The 23,659-nt window shown below is 46.2% G+C and overlaps 1 protein-coding gene across 1 annotated transcript; it reads left to right on the plus strand.

Annotated features, from left to right (window-relative positions):
- Positions 1-13,287: 13,287 nt before the first annotated feature.
- Positions 13,288-22,559, plus strand: Sox11 (SRY-box transcription factor 11). The gene has a single exon (XM_074049095.1). The coding sequence runs from the start codon at positions 13,346-13,348 to the stop codon at positions 14,669-14,671; it is 1,326 nt and encodes a 441-aa protein (XP_073905196.1). The 5' UTR covers positions 13,288-13,345; the 3' UTR covers positions 14,672-22,559.
- The last annotated feature ends 1,100 nt before the right edge of the window (positions 22,560-23,659 follow it).

Here is a 23,659-nt window from a genome sequence, read left to right on the forward strand (position 1 = left end):
TACATACACCCACTACACAGAGTGACACTTGCTTTGAGTTGTCCTCATATTGTCACTTTCAGGTTCAAGAAATACCCTAGCATTTTATAATTACACGTTTAAATACATGTGGAGGTTTTTATGTTCGTAAGCGCTCCCAGGAATGTTATTTCACAAGGAGAAATCATAGAAAATGTACCCGAAGGGAAGGAGACTGGAGGTGCTGTGATTGGGACATGCATACTTAATGGGTTACCATATATTTTGGTTCACAAAATCCTATGCCAACCCTAGGATGCACACCAGAGGAAAACCAAACACCAGAAAGAGTGAATTCACTAAGATGTTGTAAGACACCAAGACCACCAAACTTCGTCACTCTGGCAGGGCAGCTAAGTTCAAGATGAAGAGCAAATCTGAAGTAGCAAGTGTAGGTGTCAGCAGTGAGCAGGGCCACCCACATGGCAGGAAGAGGACAGGGCACGGCATCTGGCCCCATTCTGGCCCCTTTCTGCTTCTTAGTTCTTTTGCTCTTTGCTCCCCGCTCACTCACGATGACTTTGACTTCTAGGTTTTCGTCTTCATTTCTTTGTTTGTGGATTGACCCAAGCCTGTGAATGCCTGCAAGGTACCAGTGACTCAGTTCTCCCCTGGGCAAATGTATACAGGAAATGATGTTCTTCTTCCAGGGGAAGTCACAGTCAGATAGCCACACCTTCTCTCTTGCAGCCATGGTATCACTCCTATGATTCTGCCTATGTCACCTGTGCTAGTGGTGACAGTGCTTATAAACTGACATTAACATTAGCCTTCTTAACTGGGTACCAGTGGTTCACGCTCGTAATCCTAACTACTCTGGAGGCAGAGATTAGGAGGATCACGATTTGAAATCATCTCGGACAAACAGTTTTTGAGATCTTATCTCAACAAATACTCAAACTAAAAAGGTCTGGCAGGGCAGCCCAAGTGGTAGAGTGCCTGCCTAGCAAGTGTGAGGTCTTGAGTTCAAGCCCCAGTAATGCCAAAAATAAATAAATAAATAGAATAACCATCTCATGTTTGCCAGGTCTATCCTGTCTCCAATTATACCAGGAAAATGGCTAGAGGAACTTCACGTATGGCAGCATCTGACTACTGAAGTGATCTTACAGGTAATGAATGGCTTGGGATTTCCTGTATGCTATTCCTCTGGCCCACCAACACCTTTCTAGTGTCTGTGATCCAGGCACAAGTGGGACCCAGTGTGTAGAGTGGACCTCTGGGGAAGACTGTGGAGGGAATGTCATAAACGCCAGAATAAAAGCAGGCAAAGAGTTCCAGAGGATTGAGGTGATAATTTTGCAACTTGGCCTAAAGCAGAAGGAGTGGTTAAAAACTAGCTGTGTCAACTGGGTGCCAATGGGTCACGCCTGTAATCCTAATTACTTGACAGTCAGATTGGGAGGATCACAGTTGGAGGCCAGCCTTAACAAATTTGTGAGACCCCATCTAGACAGAAAAAAAGGTGGGCACGTCAGCACACACTTATTAGTTTCAGTAATGATGAAAAGTTTAAAACAGGAAGACTGAAGTCCAGCCCTACCCAGGCAAAATGAGAGACCCTATGTCTAAAATAACAGAGCTTGGTGGCATGAATCAAGAGGTAGAGACTGCCTAGCAAGCACAAAGTCCTGAGTTCAAACCTCAGTGCTGCTAATGATAATGATGAAAATAATGATAAATAACAATAAAAGTCTATGTCTTTGCCCCATAATCTTCAAAGGAGAGAGCAACATCCACACCCACACCATGCACAGCCCTCAGGTTAAGATGGTTCTGTCTTTGAACTGAGTAATTGTCCACAGACAATTTGCCAAAGAGGAAAATTCTTTAAAGACCTTATGTCAAAGAAAAGAGCTCTTTGGTTGTTCTGCTGGTTGTCTGGATTATGTTGCTAGGACTACTTAAAAAAGCACCAGAAATGTAGACACCACCACCAAAACACAATCTGATGACCAAATAGGCAAATAGATTAAACAGACAGTTCTCAGAAGAAGTACAAATGGCTGATATACACACGAAGGAATGTTCGGCACCCCTAGCCATGAAGCAAATCAGATGATATTGAGACTCCATCTCATCCTAGTCACAATGGCATCCTCAGGGAGACAAATGCTGGCAAGGACACAAGGGACAAAGGAAACGCCATACACTGTTAGTGGCAATGTAAATTCATGAAGCCACTATGGAAATCAGCATGGAGGTCCTCAAGAAAGGAAAACTAGGACTGCATTATGATCCTGCTGTGTCACTCCTGGTCATGTATTGGAAGGAATGAATATCAGCGTACACCAGAGACACCCGCTTGCCATGTCTGCAGCAACACTGCTCACTACAGCCAAGCTATTGAGTCAGCCCAGCTGCCCAACAACTGGAAAATGAACAAAGAAAACGCAGTACATGTGCGTGACCAAGTACTGGTTAGCTATAAAGAAAAGTGAAATTACACCAGGAGCACGAAAATTATTGGAGCTGGAGATTAGCATATTAAACAAAATAGGCCAGACTCTGCAAGACAAATATCTCCTGTTCCCTTGCATATGTAGAATCTAGACCTAAAAAAAAAAAAAGAACATGAATGTAAAAGGGAGACTGGTGGGAGGGAACCAGTAAAATGTGGGAGGATGAAAGGAACGTGAATATGACTGAAATACATTACATGCATGCATGAAAACAGAATAATAAAACCCATTAAAATTGTAAAAACAACAACAAAAAAAAGCGGAGGAGGAGGAACAGGAGATAGTCAGAGGAGGTGAACGTGACCGCACTACGTTGTGGCATGTATGGAGACATCACAATAAACCCTGTCGTACAACTGAAACAAATTTTAAAAAGAAGAAGAAATGCAGACAACAGAAATGTGTTGTCTCACAGTCTCACAGCGTGGGGGCCAGAGAGATGAGGGTCTCATTCCATGTGAGGTGGGGAGGAAGGGTCTCCTCCCAGCCCCCCTTGGCTGGCACATGGCCGTCCACAGGACCCTTCGTATGAAACTCCCTCCGTGTGTCTTTGAGGGTCCAGATTTCTTCTCTTTCTACAAGTAATCAGCCATTGAATTTGGGCTCACTCTGTGACCTTGTTTGAAACTCATCGTCAGGAAAGACACTGAGGTCACCTTCTAAGGTATGGAAGGCTAAATTTCAACACCAGAGCTATTGAGGAACAAGAATCAGCGTCTAAGAGAATCACTTTCTTTTCACATGCAGTATATGTTCTCATCCCAGCACTTCCAGGTGTCTTAACCCCAAATTCAAACTTTCATCTAAATGTCTAAATCAGGCTGGGCGCCGGTGGCTCATGTCTGTAATCCTAGCTACTCAGGAGGCAGAGATCAGGAGGATCTCGGTTCGAAGCCAGCTCCAGCAAATAGTTTGTGAGACCTTATCTTGAAAAAAACCATCACAAGAAAGGGCTGGTTGAGTGACTCAAGCTGTAGGCCCCGAGTTCAAGTCCCAATACTGCAAAAAAGAAAAGAAATAAAGAAATGTCTAAATCAAATGTGGGTGAGGGGATCAAGGTACAACTCACACTAAGGCAAAATTCCTCTCCAGCACTGAGCCTGCGAAGCAAGACGACCTGTGCACTTCCAAAATAACATGGGGCAGACATAAGACTTACATTCCTGTGCCAAAAGGAAGAAGTACCAAAGAGAAAGGTCAAGAGTCCCAAGCTGGTTTGAAACGTAGCTGGGAAATATCTTCTGGCTGTTAAGCTTTTTTCCTTTTTTCTTTTCTTTTCTTTTTTTTTTTTTTTTGTTTGGACTCAGGGCCTACACCTTGAGCCACCTCACCAGCCCTCTTTTGTGATTTTTTTTCGAAATAGGATCTCATAAACTATTTGCCTGGGCTGCCTTCAAACCATGATCCTCCTGATCTCTGCCTCCTGAGTAGCTAGGATTACAGACATGAGCCACTGGTGCCCAGATGGCTGTTAAACTTTGAACACCACCACTTTGGCTTGGTCTCCACTCTCTACCTTTAACCCACTCCACCCCCACCAGCCCAGGGATATCCTGCCTAGAGCCCATGCTGTGGGGTCCCAACATGAAAGGGAGTGGATGGAGTCAGGCCAAGGAAAATTAGAGTGACACTCCCACCTAGAAGCAGAATAGCTGTGTCTGCCTGGAGACCGACGTAACACGGCCTGCTGGCCCCATGCCTTGGATGCTCCAGTGAGTTGGAGGGTCTGACAGGTAGGAGGCTGGAATAGAGCCAGCTGGAAGGATGTGTTATGTCATTGGTAGTATTATGGGTACTTGCAACTTGGGAAGCAGCAGCTAAATAGGAGCCCCAACCCCTGCCCTCCCCAAGAAGGGGATCATGCCTCAGTGGGTCTTCTTCCAGCCACCCACAAAGCCATTCCAGCATTGGAATGCCAGGGACACCCAGCTCTGAGCAATACTTCTGCCTCTTTCCTTTGTACACACCTGGACCTACGGGCCAGGCAGCCAGAAGATAGCACTGGGAGTCAGGAGTGTCAAAAAACAGAAATGTCACCTTGGATCCAAGCTGCAATCTGAAGAGAGCAGAAAAAGGAACACATGCTATCTTTATGTGAAGGGAAAAAACTGTAGACACCACCAAGTGCCAAAGTCAAAGTCACAATGAAGTAGCCAGTTCTTAAAATACACTGATGCATCTCCTAAGAGAATGAAAACAAAATCTCATTCCCTAGTTGTTGAGTCTGTTGGAATGATTTTTTTTTTAGTAGTATAAAATTACAACATGTTAAGACACAAATGACTTCGGAAGCTATCTTACCTAAAATTTTCATGTTATAGAAGAGGAAACCCAGACTCTAGGGGACTAATCACAGGTCCTAAAGTTATAAGGCTTGGACAGGGCAGGAGGCGAGGCCTCCCTGACTCACTGCACTCCGCCCATCTTCACAGGCACACATCCCAAGGTGACAGGAGTGCTGTCCACTCCTCTGTCCCTTCAGTAAATGTCCTCTGTCTTACTGTTGCCAAGCACTCATGGTTACTCCTAATGACCACAGACAGGCAGGATGAGTGTGTGGCCTCACCAAGGAAAGGTGAAAAGTCCATGCCCCATTCTTCATGCTGTGATTACTTAGAATTTAATCATTACCTGTGCTTTGCACAGATCTGCCTATAGCACTGGGAGAACACAGATAATATACATGTTCACTACTCCCCCCTCCACAAAACACACACCACACACACACACACACACAAACTTAGATAGTGAGCATACAATAGTGAGAGACAGAGGGAGGCAGAGCTGTAGAGCTACTGATAAAGCAAGGGCCAGGTGAGGATACAGCAGTGAACACCACAGCTCATAGACTGGGGGGGCGGGGGGGTTATTGGATCATTGGCCTCACTGCTGCTCAGTGAGGAAGAGCATTGCGTGGACTTGACCTCATTCCACAGAGAGAGAGAGAGAGAACACTGGAAGAGCCAGTGATTTCTCTGCCCTGGCCAGGCCCATCCAGGGGTCCCTCCCTCCTACAGTTGGACTAAACAAATCTCAGAAAGCTGCATGGCACACCTCAACCTATGGTTCCTGGCTGTCAGTGTCCCCTCTTGGTCCGCATCACCCACGATGTGCTTTCACAGCTACCAACACAGATGACTAAAGCCCAAACCAGGAGTTGGTTCTTGAGATGACTGCAGCTCTCGCCAACCAACTTGACAGCAACCCCAACTGAGACGCTCAGCTGGCCACCTGTTAAGCCAGGTCCAGACTCCTACCCCACAGAAACTGTGAGATGATAAACGTGTGTTGTTTCAAATCAGTAGTTTGGGGGTCATTTGTTACTAGCAATAGATAACTTATTAGTAGTTATGAGGGAAATGGAAATTAAAGTTCAATGTGATATAAAAATAATAAAGCCCATGCCAGGATAGGAGCTATGCTGGCAGAAATCAGGTGGGGTAACTTTGAAATCTTGCCTTCTAAGCTGACTACCTCTCTACTCTTTCACATGTCACACTCCATAAATGCTGGCACATATACAAACACACACTCACAACCACACATTCAAAACCACAGTCTTCTTCAGCAAAGGGAACAAAATATCCAGAAACACAGCCTTCCTCAGTTCCAGGGAGGGCAGCTATTGGTTCCTGTGCTCTCCCTCATAGTCTCAGCTCTGGGCCGTGCACTCCGCACTTTTCCAGTGCTGTCTCTCTCTTTTGTCGCTCCCTTCCCCTGCAGCCTGGCCCTCCTTCCCTGGGGTGTATTCTGGGCCTTCAGAGAACTCCAGTAGCTGAAACACCAATTCAAATGGTGTAATGGTACATCTTAACCAGCATGAGAAATACACATTTTTGAAAGCACTTATCTCTATCTTCTTTATAAAGTAATTTCTGAGGTTTTACATCAAATGCTTTTTCCATAGCAGGGACCCCCACTTAAAAAGAGGGAAATAACTATATCTTTAATGAAAATTAGAATTTTAGTGGTTTTTTTTGAGATAGGGTCTCACTAGGTAGCCCAATCTGGCCTCAAATTCAAGATCCTCCTGCTTCTATCTCCAGAGTGCTGGGATTACAGGCATGCAGACCACTTCCTGCTAAAAGTAAGATTTTTTTTTTTTACACTACAAAAGACGTCTAGTTGTAGCAAATGCCAGACTAATAGGAACAGTGTGAACATTAGAAACAGTCTGATCTGAAACCATAAGCATCAACCTTGTAGTTAGCCTCAACTTCCTATGTGTATCCTCTGCGTGTGTGCATATGTGTGCATGTGTGCACGTGTGCACAGGCTGGGTTATGAGGTAAAAATGCATTTCATATGTCAGGCCATGTTCAAACTAAGGTCGAAAGCCATTGCTCTGCACTATACCGCCCTGCATCTCCTCTGTCTTCTCACAGGACTTGAAATAGGTAAAGTTAGAGGGGTCAAAAGGAAAGAGCATGCCTTGCTTACTTTACAAGGGGACAGGTTCTTGTTCTAAGGAGGGATGGCTTCAGGAATGTGAAGTTGGAGAATGCCGTGGTCCGAGTCCCATGTTGCCATGATCAGTCTGGTCCCGTTGTTAGGAACAGGAGAACGTTTGGTGTGTGTTATTGAAAAACATTCCTGGAGTGTGGAGGAAAGCCCAAACATCTATACTGATGGTAGAAACAGACAGGAAGAAATGAATTCGGGAGTGATGGAGGCGGGAGAATTGGCTGAGCTTACTGGGGAATGAGAACAAATATGAAAATTCCTTCACTCGGTCGACTCTTATACAACTGCTCCTATGTGCCAGGAACCATTTTGGGTACTAGAGAAAGAGATTAAAGTAATAAAACTACAAGAAGTCATATGAACATCTTGGTACAGCACTGTACTAAGCACACGATCTGAATTTAATCATCATAACAACTATAGCAGACAGCTAGTGTCCTGTGTCACAGAACCAGAAACTAAGGCACAAAAAGATGAAACAGCATGTCCAAGAGATGCTGACGAGAATGAGAAGATGAACCTCAGACTGGGAGAAAATATATGCAAAGGTCATGTGTGCAAAAGACTGTTACCCAACATATACAAAGAATACATAAAACTCAACGTAAGTATGTGAACAACTCAATTAAAAAAGGGGCCAAAGACTCAACAGATCCGTGACCAAAGAAGACACTCAGATGGGAAGAAAGCATTTGCAAAGATGTTCTACACCGTCTATTACTAGGAAAATGTAAATTAATCAACAATGAGGTATCTATCAGAATGGATGAAATCCAAAATGCTGATGACATCGAAGAGTGGGGCAACCAAAACGTTCATCCATTACTGTTGAAGACACCAACTGTCACAGCCACTTTGGAAGTAAGCTTGGAAGTTTCCAGTAAAGCAAAACTCACTCTGACCACAGGATGCAGTTTGGTATTTACCAAAACAAACTGAACACTTACATCCACACAAAAACCTGCACCAGGATGTTTACAGCAACTTATCCATACTTGCCAAAACATGCAAGCTATCAAGATATCCTTGAGTAGATAAGCGGACAGACTGTGATACATCCGGACAACAGAATATTATTGACCCCTAAAGTATACGAGTTACATGAGCGCTTCAAAATACATGAAATTCATGGAGGGAATTTGAATGAAGACGACTAAGTGAAAGAAGTCACTGTGAAAAAGGCTTTAGAATATAGTTTCAATATTGGACATTCTGGAAAAGGTAAAACTATGGAAGGAATAAGCTCAATTGTTGTCAGAGGGTGAAAGGAGGGAGGAATGACTCTGGAGAACAGATGATTTTTACGGCAGTGAAAATACTTTGGATGACACCATAATTATGATAAAATGATATAAAACGAACCCAAAACATGTACTCCACCAGTACAGGACCCTAATGCAAACTATGGCAGTGGGTGACTGCAGATTGTCACTGTTGACTCACCACTGTAGCAAATGTATCCAGGTGGTGTCAGATTCTGAAACTGTGTGTGTGTGAGGATGGCTTGTGGGAATTCTATAGTTTCCATTCAATCTTGTGAACCTAAAACTTCTGAGAAAATAGTTTATTTTTTTAAAGAATATACAGCTCCTGTGAGCTATGAGTAATAAAAATGAATTTTGGAAGTAGTAAATTTGTGGAGCTCTTTGGTCATCAGTCGCTAGAAGTTGAGGAAATGTGGTGAGATCCACCAAAGGGGACTGGGAGCGGGGACTTTGGGCATCAGAATGCCCCCAGTTCTTATCTCCCAACGCCTAAGCCAGTGCTTTTCATACCTCAATGGTATCTCATTAGTAGTGCGATTCAGTGGATTTTAACCAGTATTTTAAGAAATGGAATGAAATACAACAGAACAGGAAATAGTGTAAATTGCACATCACAAGTGAAGAAACCAATCAGTAACACTTTGGTCTCTAATGTACTGGGCAATGATGTGAATATGTGTTTTGTGAAGTAAGTCATGAGTGAAATAAGTTTCAAAGCCCCAGACCCATGCTGTACCACCTTCCCATCTTACTTTAATGGATCAGACTCTCTACTGGAGTGACTCAGAAAACGAACGAATGAAAAGATCAGCAAGACGAATTTAGGCGTTGAAGCGTGTTCTGGTAGTGTGTGCACCTGTGTGTATCTGTGGGCATGTGCTGGGGAGGGAGGATTTAGTACCTTAAATAAGGTCCTCAGGAGAAGCTGTGATGATTGCCCTGAGTTCCAACTGTAAACACAAGGAAGAGAAAGCCCTAGGTAACTAGAAAAAAAACGCAAAAGTTCCAGTGCAGGATGCGACAGGTATTCAGAGTCAGGCAGGAGCCAGATCTGTGCCATGGTGGAATTTTTTGAGACAAAAACGTTAAGCTTTGGGCTTTGGAAGCCTCCATGTTTCAGTATATGCGGTGAAAAAGCACAACATGGTGCCCTCATTTTCATTCTATTTTTATTTACATGTGGATTGGGATAGTACTCACTGAGTTAGAACGTAGGAAGAGCCTGCACTCTGTGTGCACGCACGTGTGTGCTCAATCTATCCTCTTTACCACCTCTGAGAGACATTTAATGGGGGAATGTTCCGTAGAAACAGTACAATCAGGTCCAAACTTAGGAACTGGAGACACACAGATGCAGCTGGACACAGAAAAGTGGGAGAACTCATTTGGGGACAAGAGGTAACGAAGAAACAGGGTCCTGTTGCATGGCTTTGTTTCAGAGATAAGGAAATGCAGGTAACCAAGTGCTTCTAAAAATGGTGCTCGGGTAAATTAGTCAAATATTTACCCAGGGATAACGTTAGAATATTATTTGCACAGGTAAGTGTTTCTTCTTCAAAAGAGAAAAGGAACCTTTCATATTTATTCTCACATATTATCATAATTTTGAGAGATTTTGTAGGATACCTTATATTCTTATGTAACAGTCCTTGAGAGTAAAGGTGTTTGTGAAGATGAACAGCAAAAGATTGCGATAACTGTGAAAGCACAGTCAACAGTGGCTCTAGTCAAACGTAAGCATTAAAATGCTAAACATTAGTTATGTATTCAGCAATGTTCATCCTTTATAGGAAAACCGCCTGTCTTGCTTATGAATAAGTACACAGGTACATACACACAAAAAAAAAAAACTGTTTAACTGTTGGGCCTGACTTACATTCAGTGCCTTAAAAACAGGAGAGCCATTTTCATTTCACTAACTTAGACTTTCAAGAGATAAATTATTGAAGAAGGCCACATTTTCTATTTGTGAGCTTAAAATTTCTTTAGGAAATTGGTTCCTGCTGATGTTGCAAACATCTGGGAGCAGGGGATTTAAGAGTAAATACTGTTCTTGTTTGCACCATGCAGGGTTTCAAACCTGTTACTGTTTCTTTTGATTTTTTTTAAATGTTGTACTCACTTAAAATTTTTTCTTAAGGAACAACAACAACAAAAGTATACCGGCTATTTAATTTTCTTCTTTCCTTACTCCACATCTTTGCTAAGTCTTTGTAACAGTAAAATGGTTGGTCCATGTTACAAAATCTCAACCTACTTCATCTTTTCTGAAAGTCTCTAAAGCTGCCATATGGCAGGGAACTTGACTTATCACACACCTGCAGTGGCTTTCCCAGCCCTAGCCTCTGCAGTGTGTTCACTCAAAGGCTCTGAGCCAGCCACTTGTGTGTCATTCTCAGCCCCTGGACTCTCACAGTGAAAAACCACCTCCTTGGCTGGGTTTCTCTTCCCCAGCAAATGGCCCACCTTGCTTTGAACAGAAATCATGTTTCTTATTGGAAAGGGCAGATTGTACCTTGTATTTCCTCCCAGAGGATCACAGCTTTAGGAAAGCAAAGCCAGTGTTTGCTCAGTCCTCCTCCTCTCCCGTCATTCTCTTTCTGGACCTAAACGTGATTACAACTACAGAGTGAAGCCAGCAAACAGAGATGGAATTTGCCAGATCTTCAAGGCGTTCTCTGTGAGTTGAAAAAACGGTAGGTGCCCTCACGCTCTGTATGCAAAGAACAAAGCTGAGCCTTAGCTCTGCAGCCCTGGATCTGGGGTGGATCTGTGGGGAGTTGGGGGACGCAAGCGAGATTCGGGCTGGCTCCTCCCCACTCTCCCCCGGTTCTCCCAATCGCTGGGAAATGCGTGAGGTAAGAGAAAACAAGACGCCGAGCCCGCCCGGCAGGAGGGAAGATGGATTTCACACACTGCCTTGGGTTTCGTGCATCTCCAGACTTCAGATCACCTGAGTGACTAAATTCTTTCCCTTACGATGGCCCGAAAAAAAAAAAAAAAAAGTCAAATACAATGCCAGCATTACCAAGATTTAGGTCGAGTTTCAATATTACAAGTACTTTCCTTTAGGATGAATACTGGAGGTGGTGAAATAAAGTGGGGGTATTTTTTCTTTTCAAAATAACGATCTGAGAAAACATTGTACCATTTTATGTTAAACGTACTCAGGAAAAAAATCCAATAGTTCAGAAAAGCATTTGCCGGGAGGACACCTGAAAGGAAGTGGTTTGGGTAATTCTCCTAGTTCTGAGCAGCTGACTTTCTTACGAACAACTGGGGGAGGGAGGCAAATCTTCAGAATTGCTCAAAGTTGCCAGCCCCCAACGCGGTGGGGTCCGAGGAAGACAAAGATGACCGCAAACACCCATAGGAAGCGGCGGTTTTCTTTTAATTCCCCTATAAGATGGGGGGAACAGGGACCCAGTGAACACAAAGGAAAACGGGTTTCCAAGTAGTACAGCAAGATTGACGGGGCACGGGCTCTTGACATAATCTAACCTGCTCGCTGGGTCGCCGTTCCGACCGCGGTCCACCCCACCTTTCCACGCAGATCGGAAAGATGTTGACTTTAAACTCGAATGCACCTTATTTTAGCTTGGCTTGATGTTGTTCAGCTAAAATAGCAAGTGACCCGGAAGGTGCTAGCTCGCTCGCAACTCCCAAGATTTTAGGACTAAGCTGCTGGGGAGAATGTTGGTGGCGGACGAAAGAGGAAGGACAAAGAGGAAGAGGAGGACTGGGAAGAAAAAAGGGAGTGGGGGAGGGGCGGAGGGCCGGCGCAGGGAGGAGAGCGAGATGGGGGGAAGAGCGAGCCCCTCGGCGAGTGACGCACGCGGTGGGGGTGAGAGGCCTGCTGCAGTCTGATGGTCCCTGGACCCACTACAAAACCCGCCTTGGGAGTGGCCAGATTGAACTCGAGGACCCGGCACCAGCCGAACCCCGCAGACCGTTACTCCGGCCTCCGCCTGGGGCGGGGCGCGCGGGGGCGCGGCGCAGCCAAACCCGCACGGCGACGTCTCCAGGAACTGCCGGGGAGGGAAAACAGACGGAGAAAAAGGACAAAACAAAACAAAACAAAATGCAAGGGGGAAGGGAAGAGTACACCCTTTCGGGCTTTAAATTGATTTCTTTGCATTAGAAAGAGAAAGAAAAGGAGAAAAGAGCCCACGTGTCGAGATAAGGTTGTTGTGTTAAAGCGCCACCTTCCGCTGGCCGGGGGCGCAGCGGCCTCCACGCGCGGGCCGCGGGCTGCGGCACCAAGCAGCGGCCGAACCCCGCGGGGGGCGCGCGGGGAGCAGCTGCACCCACCTGGGGCAGGCCGGGAACAGAGGACCCTCTAGCCGGACTGCACCCACCGTGGCAGGCTGAACGCGCGTCCCCGTGTGTGCCCACGGGGAGTGAGGGCGCCCCTTATGCTGGCACTTTCTGGTCTCCAGCGGACGGGGCACAAAGGGACCCTAGGCCCTGTGTTCCATCAGCGCCCAGATGAGCCTGCTACACCCGCCATGGGCCCGCCCGCTCCCCTCGGCGGGGTGCACCGCTCCAGAGCATCCCGGGGACAGGCGCATCTGTGCACACACGAGGATTTTTTTTTTTTTTTAATAACATATTTTAGACTTGTCTCCTCCTACCCTCCCCCGCCTCCATCTTTGCAAACCAGCCCTGAGGGCGGGGTAAAAGGGGTGGGACCTCAGAGTTAATAAAGGGAAATGGGCGGAGCCGGGCCCCGATCATTGGCTGGCCAGAGGAGTGATGTCACCCATATGACACCCTGATAACTAGTTGAGAGAGAGCCCTCAACTTTTTGCAGAAGGAGCGCGCGCGCCTGGAAGTGGTCGGTGTCCGGCGCTTGCGGCGGGAGCCACGAGCCGGGGAAGAGGGGTCCCGGGCTGCCTCGACCGCCGCCGCCGCCACCGCCTCTCCGATCGCAGCCGTAGCCCCTAGCGCGCGGGCGGCCCCAGCAGCCGCTGTGTGCAGCCTGGAAGGGGGGACGGGGGGGAGGGGGGGATCCGCGGACGCGGACTGCCGAGGACTTTGCAACTTGCCGGGGAAGGTGGAGGGGTGGGAGGGGGAGGGGGACCTCCGCACGAGACCAAGTGGCCCGGGTTGGAGAGCCCAGCCCCGCAGCGGATCATGGTGCAGCAGGCGGAGAGCTTGGAGGCGGAGAGCAACCTGCCCCGGGAGGCGCTGGACACGGAGGAGGGCGAATTCATGGCTTGCAGCCCGGTGGCCCTGGACGAGAGCGACCCGGACTGGTGCAAGACGGCATCTGGCCACATAAAGCGGCCGATGAACGCGTTCATGGTGTGGTCCAAGATTGAGCGCAGGAAGATCATGGAGCAGTCTCCGGACATGCACAATGCCGAGATCTCCAAGAGACTGGGCAAGCGCTGGAAAATGCTGAAGGACAGCGAGAAGATCCCGTTCATCCGGGAGGCGGAGCGGCTGCGGCTCAAGCACATGGCCGACTACCCCGACTACAAGTATCGGCCCCGGAAAAAGCCCAAAATGGACCCCTCGGCCAAGCCCAGCGCGAGCCAGAGCCCCGAGAAGAGCGCGGCGGGCGGGGGCGCAAGCGGCGGCGCGGGCGGCGCCAAGACCTCCAAGAGCTCCAGCAAGAAATGCGGCAAGCTCAAGGCCCCCGCGGCCACCGGCGCTAAGGCCAGTGCGGGCAAGGCGGCCCAGCCCGGGGACTACGGCGGCGCGGGCGACGACTACGTGCTCGGCAGCCTGCGCGTGAGCGGCGCGGCCGGCGGCGGCGCGGGCAAGACCGTCAAGTGCGTATTTCTAGATGAGGACGACGAGGACGACGAAGACGACGACGAGCTGCAGCTGAGGATCAAGCAGGAGGCAGACGACGAGGACGAGGAGCCGCCGCACCAGCAGCTCCTGCAGCCACCGGGGCAGCAGCCGCCACAGCTACTGAGACGCTACAACGTCGCCAAAGTGCCTGCCAGCCCCACGCTGAGCAGCTCGGCCGAGTCCCCCGAGGGCGCAAGCCTCTACGAAGAGGTGCGGGCCGGCGCGACCTCGGGCGCCGGGGGCGGCAGCCGTCTCTACTACAGCTTCAAGAACATCACCAAGCAGCATCCACCACCGCTCGCGCAGCCCGCGCTGTCGCCCGGGTCCTCGCGGTCCGTGTCCACCTCGTCCAGCAGCAGCAGCAGTGGCAGCAGCAGCAGCAGCAGCAGCGGCGGCGAGGACGCAGACGACCTGATGTTCGACCTGAGCTTGAATTTCTCCCAAAGCGCGCACAGCGCCAGCGAGCAGCAGCTGGGGGGCGGCGCGGCGGCCGGGAACCTGTCCCTGTCGCTGGTGGATAAGGATTTGGATTCGTTCAGCGAGGGCAGCCTGGGCTCCCACTTCGAGTTCCCCGACTACTGCACGCCGGAGCTGAGCGAGATGATTGCGGGGGACTGGCTGGAGGCGAACTTCTCCGACCTGGTGTTCACGTATTGAAAGGGGCGCCCCGCTTCTCGCTCTTTCTCTCGGCGGGTGCAGAGCAGGGCTCCTTGGGAGGAAGTCGTGGTGGTCAGGCTGATGATGATGATGGTGGTGTTGATGGTGGTGGTGGTAGGGTGGAGGGAGAGAAGAAAATGCTTGATAATATTGATAAGATGTGACGCAAAGAAATTGGAAAAGATGAAATTTTTGGTGGAGTTAAAGTGGAATGAGTAGTTTTTAATTTTTTCCTGTCCTCTTTTTTTTTTTGTCCTCCCCCCTTAATCGTGTCTCAAGGTAGTTGCATACCTAGTCTGAAGTTGTGATTTTTTTTTCCCCCCCAAAATGTGTTTTGTAATTGCTGTTTCTTTTTCCTGAAATTCGTGATTGCAACAAAGGCAGAGGGGACCGGGAGGGGGAGGGGAGGGAGGACCCGCTCCCGAAGGCGCTGTTTGAAGCTTGTCTGTCTTTGAAGTCTGGAAGACGTCTACAGAGGACCCTAGGACCCTTTTGGCAGCACAACTGTTACTCTAGGGAGTTGGTGGAGATTTTTTTTTCTTAAGAGATCTTAAAGAACTGGTGATTTTTTTAAGAAACAAAAACAGAAAAAGGGACCATTGCAACTTTTTTATTTTATTTTATTTTTTTGGAGGGAGAAAACTGATGTCTTCTATGCATCCGATTCTTAACAAAACTGCAGGGAGCTTGAAAAAATGCAGACTGTACAAACGCTTACACAAAAAAAAACTGTGAACTGACTTAAGATCAGAGTTTACTTTTCAGATCAAATTGTTTATGGTTTTACAAATGTGATTTCTACTTGCCAACTTTTTTTTTTGTAACTTGTTCCCTTATACCTCTTTGATTGAATACCAGACAGCCTAGACCTCAGTACAAAAGGTATTGAAACATTTTTGATACATACAGACCTCAGTCTTTTTTAAAAATTAATATATTTTCAGGCGTATTTTTGTACAGTGAAAAGGGAACATTCTTGCTGTGTTTTTTCAGTAAGACTTTCAGGCACTTCTTCCCTTTTGATTTCTTTTTTTTTTTTCCTCTTTTTTTAAATTTTTTTTATTTTTAGCATGCAAGTATGTTGGTACGTTATGTCCTGGTTTAAAAAGGATTAAAATTTTAAAGTAATCCTTGCATCTAAAGGCCTTGTGGTTTAAAAAAAAAAGCAAACTTTTTTTTGTACAGCTATAGTAGAGATTTGTTCAATATTTGTAGGTAAAGATTTATTGCAAATGGTGATATAGACCTCAGAGCTGTTATCTTAGTTTAAAGATTGTATATGTACTGTATTATATTGTAGGACTTTATGTATCTCATACGCTGTGATATGTGGATGGGGCCCCAGATGGAAGGTTTGAAACTGGATTCTCGATTTTTAGCAAAAAAAGAAAAAAAAAAGGCACATAGTTTTAAAAGTTTCTCATTTTGTGCAATATAATCTAAATAAAATACAGACCATCTGCGTATTTAGTAGCAAGTGGTGGGCAGAGCAGACTCAATGCGCTGCCGACATCATTGCCTGGTTTGTTTTTGGGTTTTTTTTTTTTTTTTTTTTTTGTGCTGGAAGTCTGTATCTTGACAATTTTTAATAAATCAGCTGGAACTGATAGAAGCTCGCATCGCCCATGATCTCTCTGGAAGTCAAACTGGAGGTCCTGTTGTCGCAGCGCATTCGGTGATGAGGCTGTTGTGTGCGCGGATGAGGCTGGCAGAAGAGAATTCTGCATTTAGAGGTTAGGCTGTGAAGTGTTCAATTGGTCGGCAGATTTCTTTTTCCTCTTCCTCCCGTGAGTTGTGAAAGACAGGGGAAGAGTATTTTCTCGCTGCCTTCCCTTTCCACCTCCCCCCTTCATTTCCTTTCTCACCCCCTCCCCTCCCTCCTTCCACCCACCCCGGCAGGCGGGCGGCGCGGCAGGCTCCGGGAGAGGCGGATCCGGAAAGGACCTGATTGCGGGTTCTGGCGGCCCCGGGGCCCGAGCTCCCTGGGGGGACGTGAGTTCTCAGCGTGGGTCCGCGGACCGGTTGTGCGTCGCGGTGACAGCCGCCCTAGGGCAGCGAGCTCTGCGGCGCTCGGATGCCTGCCACTCCCCTTCGGAGGGTGGGAACAGCCGTTTCTGGTTTTGAATTTTTTTTTTTTTTTTAAACGCTGCATCTCTGCGTGTGCGCAGAGGTAGGTGCTGGTGGAGAACCCCGCCACCGCTGTTGACCTCTAGCGATGACAGGGAGAGCGGGGGAGGACAGGAGAGAAGTTGTGGATGTCGATCTCCTCCCGGTGTCCAGCGACCTTGGAGCTGTGGCCCTGCTTAGGGACGGAGGAAGGCGGCGCAGGCCACTGGGGCGATCCGAGCCGCTGCCTTCAGGGTGCCCGTGCTGGCTTAGTTGCTACTGGGTGTGCAGGGACGAAGGGGACCTGAGGGCGCTGGGCCACTGCTGCGGCCAAGAGCAGCGCCTCGAGACCCCTGCCTGGCCCTCCTCGCCCCACCGCCGCCTGCGCCCAGGCGCATCCCGCTGCAGATCTGGAGGCGCGTGGGGACACCCGTGCTGGTGGCCGGGTCCCGCCCGCGGGGTGGGAGGAAGAAAGCAAACCCCGGGAGGAGGCGCCTGCCGCACCCGCTCACCCCGGGCCCTCACCGCGCCTTCCTCGAGAGCGAGCTCTGGGGCCGCCCGGAGTCGGCCTCCCCGCGGGCCGCTGCGACCACAGTGGCTCCGCACGCATCTTAATCGTTTTCTCCCGCTGCCTCTTTGGCACTCGGATGGTGGCGGCGGCGCGGACGGGATCCGTCCCGCGCGCGCGCGCGCGCGCTGTCCCTTGTGACCGTTTGTCCAGCCAGTGCAGGTCCCCCGCCACCCGTCCCCAGCCCTCGCGCGGGGCAGCGGGGGCCGCGCGCCCCGGCCCGTCCCCCCCCCGCTTCGGTGCCTTGGCCGCCTCTTTCCCTGGGGACTGTGCGGAGGGAGACGGGGACGCGGCGGGGAGGCCCCCGGGAGCTGCGGCGCCTACCGTTTGAGGAGGTCTTCAGTGGCTAATTGAAACTCGGTGCAAAACACCACGACTCTTTAACCTACTGAACTGATTTACCAAGATTTGGCCTTCCATTTTTCCTGAGATTTGGCACAGTAACCCGAGCTGCTAGGCCAAAGGGGCCCCTCGCCCTTCCTGCCTCCCCTCCCTCCCCGGCGCCCCTCCCTCCCCCTTCTCCTCCCCCCTCCTCCGCTCAGGGCGAGCCTCTACCCCAGCCCCCACCCTGGGACGCGAAGCCAGCGAGCTGTTGCTGCAGATGGACAGACAGGTTTCTTCTCTGTGGCTTTTTCTTTCCACGAGCCATCAGCGCGCAGTAGGACACTTGGGAAAAGAAAGGGCTGATGGCGTTAACAAGGTTCTCGATTTAGAACTGGATTTCTGGAGTTGTTTACCTGATTCTCACCCCTCCCCCAATTGATAGACTAACATAGTCATTGGTGGTACATTTATTTCAGCCACGAGTAATTGGACTGGCGGCTTACAGCTGACCACTTGCTGGCTGGTGATTTTACGTGGCAGCCCTGCGCTGCACTTCTAAAACTTAACAAATCCACTGATAAGGCTGATTCTATGTATTTTGAGATCCTAAAAATTGCATGTACTTTATGTTTTAATAGATGAATCCTGGGCATTTTCTGTGGTAAGATAGACACTTTTTAAGATAAATTAGCAACATGTAATAATTTGGCCTCAGAATGGAAATACAGTGGTGATTTTTTTTTTTTTTTAAAGCTATGTGGCCGAAGTTCTTGGTAGGAAAATAAGAGAAAAGTAGTTGGTTGGCGATCAAAATAAAAGACCTGTTAGAACTCAGGACAGGCGCTTGAATGCGCTTTTAACAATATTTAAGGCTGTTTTGCTGAATGCATTGTGAAAGTCACTAATGAATTCTTTATTGAATGTCTAAAACATAATATAATACACACGGTATTCTTGCCACTGGATAAACTTCAATAAAAGTTTAATTGCTTTTTTTTTTTTCTGTCTCTGAAGTAAGTCTTATTTTTAACTGAGCATTGACAGAATATCTTAAAATGGTATCCTGGGGGCGGGTGTGGGCGTTGTGTGCAAGGCAGCCTAGCCAGTTGGGTGTCCTGCTGTTTATAGCTAGTTGACAGACTTTGACTGCATTTTGGCAAGATTTTCATCTTTAAGAAATTTAACCAGCATTTCTCTTATTAATTCTTTAAGCCGTGGAAATAATTTCCAGCTCTTACACTCTGATATGCATCCTTTTTATTAAAGAAAAATGCTAATAAAAGGCAGTGTACTTAAACTGTGCTTTGCAAATATTATATATGTTATGAATGACTACAGTCTCTGGGCAAATTATTTGTAGAATGATTATCCTTTAGCTAGAAAAAAAATCATTGCCGCTTTTTGGGGCAGAGAAGCTTTTTAATGTTAATGAAGGGGAAGTGATTTAAATTTGCATGCATGTAGCAGTCTGGGTGATTTAGGGGGTTTTGTTGTTGTTTTTCTTTGTTTTTTTTTTTTTTTTGAGAGAGGAAAAAAAGACTCAAAAGGCAAGACTTTTCTTTGGGAAACTGAAACCCAGATCATCTTGATACTGGAATGGTACAAAACTGGACATTTGTTTTCCCTTTGGAATTTAAGTGAGTTTTGCCCAAGGAATCTGGGACATACAGTAAATAACTTGCTCTATTTTAACGTAGTCATTCAATTTAAATATGCTCTATCACTTAACTTTTTTATTCTGGTATGACTGATGACACGCATATTCTCGCTTTTTCTCCTAACGGGCGTGAGTATGTCCGTGGACACTTTGGAGAGAGGTTTTCTCTGGCTCTCCCGTTTCTAAACTCTTTATACTCTTTTACTGCGAGGTCCTCTACTTTTCAGAGATCTCTGAGGCAACTATATTTGTGCTTTTTTCTTATGTAGGAAGACCAGCGGAAATAGTTTACTGAGTTGTCGATTTTATCAGTAGCTAAGCAACTTTCTTTTTTACAGTTTCAGGGAAGATTTTTTCAGGATATTTCTCAGTTATTCTAAGGGCCAAATTTTATAAAATTTCCATTAGGAATGTCAGTTTCAAATACCCTTTGTATAGCCTATGGCCTGTGAGGATAACAAGAATGAGCCTTATTTGTCCTAACAGGAATTTACAAGTTCCCAAAGTAACCGTCTCCATGTAACTCTTGACATGCTTTTCTGAGATTTGGCTTATTTTGATTGTTGACCCTTTCTCACTGTTCATTCTATTTGATTTGTTCCACCACATCTCTTTGATTTGATGAGCTGAGAAATTCTGCTCTTTGATAACAACTCAGGTTTTGGGTTTTTTTTTTTTTTTTTTTTTTTCGTTCTTGTGGAGCCTATGTTTTCAACCACAATAAAGGTTACGCAAAATTCATGAAGCTGAGCTCTCTTCATTTTCCTTACTGACTTTTTTTCCTTGACTCCTAGCATTTTCACCTGTCTCATTGTATTTTTTTAACACTACCTATATCCATTAGCTGCCTAATTAGTTTATCTATTCCATGTGGATGCAGTGAGCTTATAAGAGAATTTCACAAACAAGTAGTTTTTTAGTGAACTTAAACAGAATTTTAAAGGAGACCTATTTTTATACTCAATAAAAGCACAAAAGTGCAGAAAGTATAAAATGGCTTACAAAGGGAAACATAACTTCATAATGTTCCATGTATAAAAGTAATAATTTTATTGGGTAGAGATAGTCTAGCAAGATCCAAAACCTCTACCAGTGCACAGACAGGACGGATTTCATGATCGGGGTACTTCTGCAGTTGCAAACAGACACCTGCTCCATGGAGAACACAAACCACTAAGAGCAATATGGTAGAGTTGAGATGTGGTTCCTAACTGAGCAACTGGTGAATTTAAACCTGGATGTGCATATGTGGAGGCTCCTGTCTCACTGTTTGATCAAATTTCTTTTATGTAGTCACATAGACTTGGTTTTCTCTTCTGTGAAAATGACATAGCAATATGACAAGTTCAAAAATACATAAAAGTAGAATTTCCTCCAGGGTCCTCAAAGAGATTTTTTTTTTAATGTGATGCTTATTTTAGTAGACACAATTATATTCCCCTTTCAAAACAAGAACAAGTGGTAATAATAATTGCATACCATAGAAAGAATTTTGATCAAATGGGTACTGACCAAGGGCCATCTATCACATTTTTCTTCACCCAGCTTATGTTCAAAAACAGTATGCTTCATCCCTTGAATCACGCAGGGAGAAATGTCACCCACCATTGTCATTAACTCCCCACTTTGTCTGCTTTTGCTCTTGTACATATGTCGTGGGTTAGAGAGTCTTTTGCATTTGTTCTGTGACTCCTCTGTTCCAATGGACTGTTTTGAAATGGAGGCCTGTTTTCAGGTGTAGGACTCCTTGTAGTCCTGGCACCCCATAGTGCTTGGTGACAGCCACCAGGACAGAGCCACCTGATGTCTGAGAGCAGTTTTCAGCATGACACTGTTAACAAGTGTATTTTCCAAGGTCACAGGAAACTTTTCTTTCGTTGCCACTCCAGGTTTGGGAGCGAAAAAGCTGAAAAGCCCTTTTGTTTAGAAGTCTGAGTGGTTTGTGGGGGGACCTTTTATAGAGTTTGCATGCCAGCGCAAGACCTGTTGCTGTGAAACAGAGAGGGTGAAGCCACCTGAGGCAGCGCGCTGGAGGATGAAGTGTTTGCTAGCACTAGGGAAAAGAAAATGCATGGCGAAGTCGTGTCTTCTGGTAGACTATATAGCATGCAGAGTTTAGTGTGGTAAAACAGTGTATGACATTGCTGTATCAAAGTTGTAAAGTTAAGCATTATTTATTGAAAACTATGTATTTTTTTGTAAAAACCCGATCACATAGAGAATATCAGTGACTTGTGCTCGTGCTTCAATCGAACTAGCTTCTGGACCGCCCTCCTTGGTATGCAGTGTTTATGCTCAGGGTTGAAAATAGTACACTTCAGTTTCTCTTCTGCAAGAGTTTTTCACAGAGGAATGCATTTGTTCAAAAGACTCTTAATAAAATTGTGTGGTCAATCTCCACATGTGTTTTTATGTGACTTTTTTCCAGTTTTGCATTGGATAACTACTGTGTCACTCAAAGCTGATGTGACAGACAGTCCTGGTGACTCAGCACCCACCTCGCAGGACTGAGTCCCTGGGGAAATGGATTCTCTGAGCAGGGTGGAGGGCTGCTGACAGTTGGAGTAAGCATGGTAATCATGTCTGGAGATTTTTATCTGGCCAATAGGATGAACAGAAGTATAGACGAGGTTTAGAAGGGTAGGTTGATCTGTTTTGTCAGAAATGTATGAAGTAGACGACGAAAGAAAAGTTTCAAGGGCAGTTGCTGTAATTCAGTGCCAGCAAACTCTGTTCCTCTGTGTCTTTTTTTTCCCTCTCTATAAACAATTTACAGTGTAAATGTATTTTCACATAGAAATCATTCTGTATGGAGATTCCTGATATAAAATGCTTTTATGAAAGCCTGTAAGTGGTCCTTGAAATTATTATCAGATTTTTTAAAGATGTGTTTACATGGTGAGTGTTTGTTGAATATTAAATTTGGTTTTGTAGAAATGTTTGTGTGGTATTGTAACAAATTTCAAAGTGCACAACTGACACCACAACTCCCAGGCTCTTGGTCACACACAGAACAAAGGACAAGGACCATACTGTGTGGCAACTCTTCCTGGAAATTCTATAAAATATTTCCAGCTTCAGTGTTTTCACTTCATTGTTGAATATTTTAGGCTGTCCTTCACCGTGGTAGGATTGGATTTTGTTTTTGAAGGAAACAAAAGGTACACCCTGTGTAAATTTCAGTGAGTAGAAGAAGTTTCTTGAGATTAACATGTTTCAAAATCCCCATTGGAGTCATGCATACCATTTACTCTTTGCCTTTCACCTTTCAATAAAATATCATGTTGATATTTTTTTAATAGAATTTTTTTTAATTCAACAATTTCTGGTTGAAATGTCACTGATAAGGTTTTTTTTTTTGGTACTGGGGATTGATCTCAGGGCCTACCTACCACAATTCTACACTTGAGCCATGACCCCAGTCATTTTGCTTTTAGCTTTTCAAATAGAGTCTTTTTTCAACTTTGCCCACAGCTAGTCTATAACCAAGATCTTCCTGACTGCACCTCCCGAGTAGCTGAGATTAAGGCATGGACCACCACACAGGTACACACTCATAATTTTTTATGAAGATTTGTAAAATATAAAAATAATTGACTTCTCCCAGCGAATCTAGATGTGAAAGGTAGTGGAGTGGTTGCCTAGCTATGGAAAGCCGTGAAACTAGTCTACATTTACACTACACCTTCCTTGACTATGGATAAGATTCTTGTCAGAAAACACATCAGTCTTACTGGCAAGAGAATATACTTTCATGAAATGAGTAGTTGCTGAACTTTAGATAAGGCAATCCGGACATTCACATTGGCCAAAGCACATATAAATAATTTCATTAAAACTCCATTCCTTTGCTGTTCCTTCCAGGAACAATGGGAGTGTTAGGGGATCTTAGTGGAGCAGCATTGCCAATTGTACTTTGCTGTCTGATAGGTCTGAGGTGCAGAGCTAAACACATTGTGGTCTATGAGCAGACACACAACTGGATTTCACCACTATGGGCTGCATAGAAGCTGGGGAAAAAATAGCAGAATTAGTTTCATTCTTTAGATCTGTCTTTTTAGCAAAGTCACCCATGTGTGGCTTGCCTGAATTTGCACATGCACCAGAGGAACCAATCATTCAGACATCCAGAACCCATTCTTTGCTACTCCCATTGCCAGCTGGGCCAAATGACTGCTTTGTGCCCAGGGCCCCTGGCAGCAGCTCATGGAGGACAAGCTTGCTACTTGGGACTCCTGTCCATCACAAGAATTGAACTGGACTCTAGTAGACTCTTGGGTCCCAAACTTGGGGCTGAGAAACAGACAGGCCTTGTTCTTGGCCAAGTTCAGTT

This window comes from Castor canadensis, chromosome 12, assembly GCF_047511655.1.
Source record: "Castor canadensis chromosome 12, mCasCan1.hap1v2, whole genome shotgun sequence".
Taxonomy (NCBI): Eukaryota; Metazoa; Chordata; class Mammalia; order Rodentia; family Castoridae; genus Castor; species Castor canadensis.

Bases quoted from the DNA above. Each gene is read 5' to 3' on its own strand.
- Sox11 (XM_074049095.1), top strand. From the start codon at position 13,346: ATGGTGCAGCAGGCGGAGAGCTTGGAGGCGGAGAGCAACCTGCCCCGG.